The sequence below is a fragment of the Panthera onca genome, chromosome X, assembly GCF_046562875.1.
Source record: "Panthera onca isolate mPanOnc1 chromosome X, mPanOnc1 haplotype 2, whole genome shotgun sequence".
Lineage (NCBI taxonomy): Eukaryota > Metazoa > Chordata > Mammalia > Carnivora > Felidae > Panthera > Panthera onca.
This window is the reverse complement of record NC_138357.1, coordinates 72,303,504-72,314,086: the sequence shown is the minus strand read 5'-3', so window position 1 is coordinate 72,314,086 and position 10,583 is coordinate 72,303,504. Positions and strand designations below refer to the sequence as shown.

At 46.5% G+C, this 10,583-nt stretch overlaps 2 protein-coding genes across 11 annotated transcripts in view; one reads left to right on the top strand and one right to left on the bottom strand.

Moving 5' to 3' along the window:
* The window catches only part of PDZD11 (PDZ domain containing 11), a 29,565-nt gene extending 21,435 nt beyond the window's left edge, over positions 1-8,130 (bottom strand). For 3 of the 9 annotated variants that reach the window (XR_014136774.1, XM_081793049.1, XM_081793052.1), the window contains exons 1-6: positions 8,024-8,130; positions 7,175-7,274; positions 6,642-6,725; positions 6,313-6,369; positions 5,918-6,016; positions 5,346-5,406 (exon numbers count right to left, since the gene is read on the bottom strand). Coding sequence is in view for 8 of the 9 variants with exons in the window: in XM_081793049.1 (XP_081649175.1) it covers positions 5,346-5,406; positions 5,918-6,016; positions 6,313-6,369; positions 6,642-6,725; positions 7,175-7,261 (388 nt within the window). In the remaining variant the exon portion in view is untranslated. Of the gene's footprint in view, positions 1-2,164; positions 5,187-5,345; positions 5,407-5,917; positions 6,017-6,312; positions 6,370-6,641; positions 6,726-7,174; positions 7,275-7,991 lie in introns of those variants that run through there. The other 6 variants (XM_081793053.1, XM_081793056.1, XM_081793055.1 and 3 more) reach the window with 4 other exon arrangements.
* A 71-nt stretch (positions 8,131-8,201) lies between these two features.
* Positions 8,202-10,583, top strand: part of KIF4A (kinesin family member 4A) — a 122,078-nt gene continuing 119,696 nt past the window's right edge. The window contains exons 1-3 of one of the 2 annotated variants that reach the window (XM_081793043.1): positions 8,202-8,299; positions 8,622-8,762; positions 8,877-8,991. In XM_081793043.1, the coding sequence (XP_081649169.1) occupies positions 8,643-8,762; positions 8,877-8,991 (235 nt within the window). In that variant the 5' untranslated portion in view covers positions 8,202-8,299; positions 8,622-8,642. Of the gene's footprint in view, positions 8,300-8,621; positions 8,763-8,876; positions 8,992-10,583 lie in introns of those variants that run through there. The other variant, XM_081793044.1, reaches the window with a different exon arrangement.

The following is a 10,583-nucleotide window of genomic DNA, read 5'->3' as shown; positions in this document are numbered from 1 at the left end:
TCCCAGGCCAGAGGCAGCGCCTAAGGCGAAGAGCAGCGGTTGGACTGAGAGCTCTGGGTGATCTCTCTCACCACCCTCGCAGGCGAGGCCCACAGGGAAGCCAGAGGCTTCTCCTGGAAACCACTGAGACGGTCTCTGCACAAATCTGGGGAAGCAGAGAAGGGAGGGGGGTATCTGGTTGGGCTTTGGAGATCGTGAGGTGTGATGGTACGGTACGGTATGGAGCGTGGGGGAGAGTCAGGGAAACCAACTTCCTCCTCGCTCAGGGTGATGGTTGGCCTACTTACCTACCACACAGTGGGGAGGATACCGCTCATCCTCCCCACTGGGGCACGTACTACATACAGCTTCAACTGCGCCTGCCAGGTGAGCTCACCACCAAGGAATCACTCAATACATTTTTAAATGTTTATTTATTTCTAGAGACAGAGAGCGCAAGCGGGGTTGGGACGGAGAGAGGGAGACAGAAAATCTCAAGCAGGCTCCAGGGTCTGAGCTGTCAGTACAGAGCTGGATGTGGGGCGCCAACTGTGAGATCCTGACCTGAGCGGAAGTCGGAAGCCTAACCGACTGAGCCACCCAGGTGCCCCTCACACAATACATTTTTGCCCACTCCTCAGCCAGTTCACCTAGGGATTCTTCTCAGTTATCTATTGTAAGCACTGAGAAGCTGAGCCAGGACAACCTTCTCAAGGGCCATTCTCCACTTCTGGTTCTGAGACTACCTGGTATTGGAAGTAGAGGGGTGGAGTATCTGATTCTCATTTGCAGGCAATCATTAGAATTGATTTCCTGTCTAAGAAATCAATAGTGAATGTTTACTCTCATATCACTAACCTCAACCTCTTAGGCCTATTCATAACAGTAGGGTAGCACCAGCCTAGATTATCTGTGGATAAAGAAGGGGAAGACAAGGGGCACCTATGTGGCTTAGTTAAGCATCCTGCTCTTGACTTTGGCTCAGGTCATGATCTCATTTCATGGGTTGGAGGCCCACGTCCAGCTCTACACTGACAGCTCAAAGCCTGCTTGGGATTCTTTCTCTGCCCCTCTCCCATTCATGCGCTCTGTATCGCTCTTAAATAAACTTAAAAAAATTAAGGGGAAGAAAGATATGAAGCTTCCCCAAATTACCAAACCCTGCTTTGTTTTCTCTGCCTTCATCTAATCTCCACCTATAACAAAATCCAAGAGGCTTTGAATCCTTAAATCTGCTACTCTATAGGGTCTTCCTTAATTAAAACAGTATATTGAGATTAGACCTGTGCAAGGATGGTAGGCCACTTGGTTTGTGGCCATGGCAGCCACCTTTAAGGGACCTTGTTCCTTTGGTTCTTTTTATTTTTCCTTTATTAAGTTCTAGCCTTTAAAAAGCAAGTGTCTTTCCTTTCTAGACATTTTCTTATGCAGGTTCAGCTGCTGCTATGGGACACAGCTGGCCAGGAGTGCTCTTGAAGCCTAAATTCCTAGCTACATACATGGTTCGACTATGGCTGTGGCTGTCTAGGACATCACGACTGTTATGGCATGTTTTATTTGAAAAAGGGATTGAGGGAAACAATAGGAAGGTTGGTAAGACTAGCAGAGTGGAAGTGCAAGAACATTATTTTCTCTAAACCTTTACTAAATGTTTCAACTCTCCGCAACAGTCTTGTAGACATCAATGCTTTAAAGGAGACACATAAGTGGGTACAAGATGTATGCACAGAAAGAGATGATGACATCATCATCGTGTTAGTGGGTAACATTGATCTGAACAACAAAAGGTAAGGTATAACTACAACTTCTGGCACACCTAGGGTTCCATCTCTATGGGGAGGGTCTACTGTGCTGTATTGACATGGAAGGAGTTACCAGTTTCAGGGACCAGAAAGATGATGGGTTAAAGGCTTCTATGGTTCCTGTCCTGGGGAGGCATCATTATACCTCAGCAGGATCTATCCGTATCCACTTTGAGTTACCACTTACTGCTATCTGGTCCCTTACATCAGTTCTCATTTGTCCAGACAAATCTCTGCAGACAATGGGAAGGAAAAATCCAGAGACCTCAATGGGATGTTTGACACCAGTGCCAAAACTGGTCACAACGTAAAATATGTAATACCCATTTCCCTTTATAATACTTCTGTTGCACTCTTAGCTCTAGCTAACCCCCCCTCCCTACCCCCCCACTGGGGTTGGTATAAGGGTCATTTTCCCATCATGCAGTACAAAGGCCTGGGATTGTCTCTGAACCTGGACTTTCACACACACACACACACACACAGCTATTCTAGCACATGGCTTCTGCCCTTCTATCTAGAATTCATTTCCACTGAAGGAAGAGGAGTATCCTTTCTCCAAGCTTTGCTGGGACAGGAAGTATAAAGCAGAGAAGGCAAACCCTTTGCTGAGTTGATGGCCAAGCCTGACTATTTAAGGGAAAATGGGACTAACCAAAAGTAGCTCCCTGGTTTGCCTTCAAGCAACAGACATAAGATCAGAATTCCTCTTCTGGGTCTCCTAGCAGCTTCCCTGGGAATAGTTGAGATTTGACCCCAGTCACATTACTCTTACCTTAACACACACCTCAGTGGTTGAAATCCAACTGGAGCCCTCCATGGAGTCAGGCATCAAAATCTATTGCTCCTTTTCATAACTTAGTCTCTGCCTAATTTGATTAATTTATTGCATTTGGGCTTCCCAGTAATCCATCCCCGCCCCTCAAACTTACAGTTTAAATACCTGGATACTTACTAAGCTTTCACACAATTCCTGAACTTAGGAGCACAACAAACCATGAATGGTGCCTTGGTGGCTCAGTCGGTTGAGCGTCCTACTCTTGATTTTAGCTATGGTCATGATCCCAGTGTTATGGGATCAAGCCCCACATCAGGCTCCACGCTGAGCATGAAGCCTGCTTGGCATTCTCTCTCTTCCTCTCTCCCATTTCCCCTGCTCATGCTATCTCTTTCTCTAAAATAAAATTAAAAACAAAACAAAACAAAACCCCTGAAAATGCGATCATTCTTTCTTGACTGCCTCTTGCAGCTATGGGGTGGAAAGTTCTTGCAGGGCCCAGGAACCCCACCTTACTTTCTCTTACTGCTCAAAGATATCTATAGGGGATGCAGATCTACAACAGCTGGGATACCTCAAAGGCCAATACAGTTCATTCCCCACTGTTTTCTTATCTACACCCTCAATAAATGACTGGTCCTTTTGCCTCAGCCTGTTATTGCTCATGTCTTCTCCACACTATACCTGTACCTTTACAATGCAACTATATCATGCTGGTGTACCAACAAAGAACCATTCCAAGTATCTCAAAGTGAGAACCAATTTAGGGCAGAGGCTTTTTGCCTCTTAGGCTCATGGCACCTTGCTGGGACTTTTTAGCACGTTTACCACACTTAGATGAGTTGTCTTAAAACCTGTTCACCACAGAGGCACCTGGGTGGCTCAGTTGGTTAAGCGTCCGACTTCAGCTCAGGTCATTTTCTCACCGCTGGTGAGTTTGAGCCCCATGTCGGGCTCTGCACTGACAGCTCAGAGCCTGGAGCCTGCTTCCAGTTCTGTGTCTCCTTCTCTCTCTGCCCCTCTCCCACTCATTCTCTGTCTCTTTCTCTCAAAAATAAATAAACGGTAAAAAAAAAAACCGTTCACCAGAGGGAGAGTCAGGGAGAGTCTTGGACCTCAACATTCAGAAGACTCACTCTGCCAATATGCCTTTGGGCAAGTATCTGAGCCTCCAGTTTTTCAGATGGCCACTGGGGGGCAGCACAGCAAATAGGAGCATAGAATAGGAGTGGGATTTTGGAGGAAGCAGACAGCTAATAATTCTACCTTCAGTTCTACTCATTAGAATGTTGCTACTTGACAATAGCGCATAGTAAAGCTGATGGGATTTATAGAACAAGCCAGAAACTCCTCATAGAGATATACTATTTAGGACTGTTTCCCATATTTGAAGATTTAAAAATTCAGATTTCCAAGTTCCACCTCAGATCAAAAAAATCACTCCCAAGGGAGGGGCCTGGAAATACATAATTAAGCTTCCCAAGCTTCTTTCAAGGGAAATTTGGGACTTTCATTATGGGGTACTTCACCCCATATCTCATTAGAAAACTTTCTTCTGAATGGGTATTTTAAACATGCCAACGGAAATGGTATAAGGTGTGGCCTGGAATATCTAACAACGGACTGGCAACAAAGAACATGGCAGGTTATTTGGGGGCTGGAGTAAAGAAGACAAGGAGGTCAACAGTACCATTCAACCTACAAGGTAGAAATTGGGAACCAATTTCTTAGTGCTGTCCCTGAAAGCAATGCATCCAAACCTCCCCCTTCATTTGTGTACCAGATCCAAGAATCTGGGGAAGGAGAAGATAATGACATTAATACCATCCCAGCAGAGAAACGTCCAAAGCTCATGAGGAAAGGGGCGTTGCTTCCTCCAGTACCCCTAACCCTATACCATTCCTCAGTTACACTGAAGGTAAGGTTTCCGGGCCTCCCTAATGGACTGGCCAGATAGAGATGGTTGTGAAGTAGGTATAGTGTTGCTGTTACTTGCACTGGCTTTCCTCTCTTTGGAAGAACTTTTGTTTTGGACTCAACAGCATTGCAAACCCAGTCAGTATCATCCAAAAGTCAAACCAGCATTTCCTCAGCATTGCCTTTTACTTTTTTTGGCAGAGGATGGGGCAGGGGGAACAGTCCCAGGGAGTCTCCAGAGTGTATGAGACTGGTAGTGCAAGGATGGGATGAGATGGCCAGGTAGATGGGGTGGAAGGCCCCCGAGATTCGTTTTTCTTTTGGTTTCTATATGCTAATGAAAACAATATGACTTATGCATAATTGTCTCGCACATGGTATTCAATAAATGTCAGTTGCCTTTTCTAGCGGGATTCTCCACATGCTATACCTAGGTATCATCATCCTTCTTTCAGGGAATGAAGCTTATCTAGAACACTAGGGAACAAAAACTGCAGTACAGTTTGGGTAATGCAGATGGCTAGCTGGTTTGGGGCAGGGCGTCATTGTGTCCCCATCCTCTCCACTCTGCTCTGCTAGGGTGGGGCCAAGACTAGAGTTTCCCAAGAGGCTTCCCTGAGGCCTAGTCAGCTTATCCTAGAAGATTCAATGTGGAGGGCTATGGGCTGCAACTCTCTAGTGCACAGTCCTCTCTTTTTGGCGATGATAATCTGAGGAAAAGAAGAAAGGAAAGGAAGGAACGAGTAGGTTATTTATAGGCCTGAGCTCCCAAGTCCCCTTCCCCAACTTGTGGAGCCTTTAGTAATCAGTATTTAAAGAGTTCCTACCCAGGGCCCTGCCAGGTAAGTAAAAAAGAGAGTGGCACTTACTGTAAGGAAAGAAGCGGACACGCATGCTGATTTCGCGGGCTGTCTTCAGGATCTCAACAGCCTGGAAGGAACACAGCAGCTTGTACAAATGAAGAGATATGACCCAGGACAGTATCATAACAGGAGAAAGTTGGCCACTCCAACCTTCTGGGTCACTAATAGCTGCTTCTTCCTAGTATACTTCATCAGCAGAGATTCCTTCCTTTTTTAAAAGTTTATTTATTTTAAAAGAAAGCGTGAGTAGGAGATGGGGGAGAGGGAGAGAGAGGGAGGGGGAGAGAGGGAGAGGGAGAGGGAGAGGGAGAGAGAGAGAGAGAGAGAGAGAGAGAGAGAGAGAGAGAGAGAAGAATCCCAAGCAGGCTCCACACTGCCCGCACAGAGCCCAACACAGGGCTCAAACTCACGAACCGCGATATCACGACCCATGCCGAAGTTGGATGCTTAACCGACTGAGCCACCCAGGTACCCCAGCAGAGCTTCCTTCTGATCAAGTTACAGATCAGTCTAATCCTGTCTAACCTTCCTACCGGGGATGGCTTCTTGCCTCACCACAGCACAAATGCTGTGCTCACCTTGCTGTGCTCAATATCTTGGAAATCCACATCATTCACAGCTAGGACTTGGTCCCCTTCCTGAAGTCCTGCTCGATGTGCATCAGAGTCAGGAATTACCTGTTTGTTGGTAAAGAGAGAATATGTAAGATTGAGGTGACATCATTTCAAAGGCTGTAATTAAAATTAAGTGCTCTTCAAATGTAAGGTGCTATTGTTTTTGTGTGTGTGACAGTGTAGGGAAACAGAGGGTTTGCTGGGTGAGAAGTTTTAAATGGGAAAGGGTGTCCCCATTATGCCCCTTCTGTAAGTCTACTGAATCATCCTTCTCCCAGGCTTTAGGACATCAGGATTCTGCATTCTGATAACTTTAACAAAGGGAAGTAGCAATATGGTCGCTTACCAGGCACACATACCTTGGAGATAAAGATGCCTAGCTGGGAGGCCTTTCCTCCTCGGATATTAAATCCCAACTGCAAGGGCACAAAAAGGGGAGGTGACTCAATATAGACCACAAACACAAAAACATCTAATAGCGTAACTATACATGATAGCTTGGCTTACGTGTTCCTTCCTCAGAGAGAAGTCGAAGTTGTGGAAGTGGTATCTCAGATTTTCTGCCCATTAAAAAGCTTCCTTACCTCCCTACCAGATTTACCATCCATCTCCTCAACCACTGTCAACTTCTGGGCCTGGTACAGACAGAGCTAGCCTGGAATAAGACTCAACTGTTCCTTAAGCTCACCTGAGCTCCAGGGGGCTTCTTCAGTGTGACGATTCGGGGAAGAAACTGGGTCAACTCATTGTTGTAGTCTGGGTGGTATACCCTCTGCAAGACATAGCAACCACAGAAATCTTACTACCAGCCTTAGATTTTACACTCACCTTCATCTTGAATATAAATGTATCACCCTGAAGTCAGGAAAAGGTGTGGTCATGGACTCAGTTTTAAGTAGAACAGGTAACACTGTCCAAATGGGCAGATGGATAGCACGGGGAAATGTCAACAGCCCAGTAGCTCCCCATATCTTTACCTTGACAAGATAGAAACTAAGGCTCTGAATTTCCAGAATTCTCTGGTGTGAATGAACTGTGACAGGACAATAACATAAGAAGTCCCCAATGGGCCCAGTTGCTCAGAATCCAACTTCTGGGTCCCCTGGCTACAACAAAGGCTAGAATTCACTCTCCACTGAGCTTTTTTCTAACCCCACCATCCTACCTTTCATATATCATCTCATGCCCAAAGGGATAAACCCCCTACTCAAGCATTCCCACCTCATGAGGAGGAATCCATGCCGGGGGATTCTCATAAGCAGGCAGGAAAACCACCGGGTAGTCATCATAAGGAATCCGGCTGTCCATCTCCAGCAAAGCCCTGAATGGAAGGAAGGGTGACTCAAAGCTGATAAAAACGGTTCAAAAAGCAGGGGCGCTTGGGTGTCTCAGTCGATTAAGCTTCCCACTTTGGCTCAGATCACGACCTCATGGTTTGAGTTCGAGCCCCGCGTTGGGCTCTGTGCTGACAGCTCAGAGCCTGGAGCCTGCTTCGGATTCTGTGTCTCCCTCTCTCTGTCTCTGCTCCTCCCCCGCTTGTGCTCTCTCTCGTTCTCAGAAACGAATAAACATTAAAAAAAAAAGGTTCAAAAAGCAGTCCAGCAAGCTCCAGAAAACAACCCCAATCCGTCCCAAGGCTGTTGGTCTATGCACTCAGCCCACTTCTAGGTGATAAAGATTGAGAGAGAGAAGGAAGAAAAAAGATGGAAGAAAACTTTTAACTTTGCTTAAGATCTGGATGCCAAGCAACCGGTTAGGTAATCCATAGAGATGATCTCCTTTCTCACAACAATACTGCAAATAAATGTTACCATCTTCATTCTAGAGAACAGGAAATCGGGAGCATCTAAAAAGATCTGTCTATTCTGGGAGTCCAAGGGAGGGCTGACTCCAACTGTCCACAGGGGCTCGGGGCAAGGCACCGCTCCCACATTCCCTACATGTGATCAGTAATGGTGGGGGTCCCCAGATCGAGCCTTCCTTCACCACCAGCCACCTTCCAGGTCTCCGCCCCGCATCCTGCCTGAGTCCCACGTACACGACGCGCAAATGCCGTACCACTTCACCCACCCGCAAGCCTCCGGCACTTCAGCCTCCGCTCGCCGCCAATTCACTCTGGAAGCCGGAAGCGGATGCTCAGATGGGTCGGAAAGGGCGGGTTCAGGGTGCGGCGCGCAGGCCCGCCCCTTCCCAAAGCGTCTTCCTGCGCGCGCCGACGTGTGTGCTGTGCCCGCAAGCTGTCTGTGCTTCGATTGGCTGGCGTCTCAGGGACCGATTTGAAACTTGGCGGTTAAAGCTCCGGCTGAGATAGGGCGGCGGGAGATAGGGGAAGGGACGTTCAGTTCGGTGAGTGAAGGGGCACACCTTAGCTCAGGATCTGCCTTTCCTGGTACCGTGGGGCTTTGGTTCTTTGTCGTCATCTCCGCCGGGGGCTTTCCTTTTCATTTCAGGCTCTACTTCGCTCTCTTCAGAGTGTCGGGCTGACGGGCTGCCCTGTCTGAGGGACAGTGACTTTCCTGAGGCAGCGATCCCCCCTGGGATGGGGAGGCTGCCGCCGCTACTGCTGAGTTCCGTAACCAATCCATCCCACCCTCCGAGGAGGACCGGAACTCCCACCCCTCCTGACCTACCAAAATTCATCAGCAAGTGTCTTCTTTTCTCCCCTCAGAGACGGTGCTGCGGTAGGATCATGAAGGAAGAGGTGAAGGGAATTCCAGTAAGAGTGGCATTGCGATGTCGCCCTCTGGTCCCCAAAGAGATTAGTGAGGGCTGCCAGATGTGCCTTTCCTTCGTACCCGGGGAGCCACAGGTGCGTAGGCGAGTCCTGGGCTGGCCTCTGAACAGCTGGGGCCAAATGGCAGTGAGGAGCGTGGTCTTGCCTTTCATTTTTTTTTTCTTACTCCTTGTTCTTTGCCTTCTCTAGGTGGTGGTTGGTACTGACAAATCCTTTACCTACGATTTTGTGTTTGACCCCTCTACTGAACAGGAAGAAGTCTTCAATACAGCAGTAGCACCACTCATAAAAGGCGTATTTAAAGGTGAGGCTATGTAATTTCTACTCCTTCTCGAGCGTGTATTATGTCAGGCACTGTGCCTTGGTGCTGCAAATGTAGGAACAAATGAAACATGAGCCCTGCCTTCAAAAAGCCCACAGCCTAGGAACTAACCCAGTGTCATTTGTGAAAGTCTGTACGCTTGAAAGTAGTTTGATACTGTATTTGTTGTAGGTGGTTCTGCTCATCTTTGCCTTGTATATACATTTTTTGTTTGTTTGTCCTGGAACTCCATTAGATTCTAAGTTCTTTTATGGGTGCTGAAGATGATCGGTATACCAACCTACTTAAGGCCCAGGTACTGCAAAGCCTGTTGAGGGATTCAGAGAAAGATCATATAGCTTCCAGGCCCTGGAGGAGTTCAAAGTCCAGGAGTAGGGGTGGAAGTGGATGACTACATACATAATTTTAAATACATAAAAAATTTTAACCTTTTTGCACTTACCTTTAAGAAAAGACACTTTATTTTATTTTAATGTTTATTTACATTTGAATTTTGAGAGAGAGCACAAGTCGGGGAGGGGCAGAGAGAGGCACACACACACAGAATCCAAAGCAGGCTCCAGGCTCTGAGCTGTCAGCACAGAGCCTGATGTGGGGCTTGAACTCACCAACTGTGAGATCATGACCTGAGTGGAAGTCGGACGCTTAACCCAGTGAGCCACCCAGGCACTCCTAAGAAAAGACATTTTAAAAGTTAAAAATGCATAATAGACTCAATCCTCCTATAGAAGTAGCACTGTTTTCAAAGTGGTATGATAACCTAAAGGATGGCACTAATATTGCCAGGGGATTAAGGGTGAATTTCACAACACAGGGAATCTTTGAGATAGGTCTTGAATGATGAGTAGAATCCTTAGGTGAAGAAGGATATTTTCTAAAGCCCCCGAATACTCTGACCAGTTAATAATCTTTATTAAAGAAGCTAAGGCTTTAGTGTTGTTGAAGACCATAGCAGGGTTCTAAAGAAGGGAGCAATGTCTGAGAGGTGTCTAATTATTGTTATTCTTTTTTTAATGTTTATTTTTGAGAGAGAGAGAGTGAGTAGGGGAGAGGCAGAGAGAGAGGGATGGAGGATCCGAAGTGGGCTCTGTGCTGACAGCAGCAATCCCATTATGGGGCTCAAACTCAAGAACGGTGAGATCATGACCTGAGCCAAAAGGACACTCAACCGACCGAGCCACCCAGGCACCCCTAATTATTGTTATTTTAGTACAGAGGTTATTCAGGATTCAAAGCAGAGATCTACATAGAAGTAGAAGCATGGCACACCAGTCCCTTAAAGATGAAAGGCATGTTTGTACATCACCTAGTCTTACTTTGTATCCAAAGAAAAATACTTTCCAGCAATATCTGTAAGTGAACTTACACCATCTATTTAAAATTCTTTTAAATAGGGATAGGGAACTCACTAACTCGCAATAGGGGGTCCTATTGGTTGGATTTTGGACAACTCTAATTGGGTTAGATTATATTGAGATGAAATTTGCTTCCCTATAATTTCCAGTGATGTTAGTTCATCCCTCTAGGTAAGTAGAAGCCTTCTTACAGGCAACAGCTATTCACGTGTTTTTTTC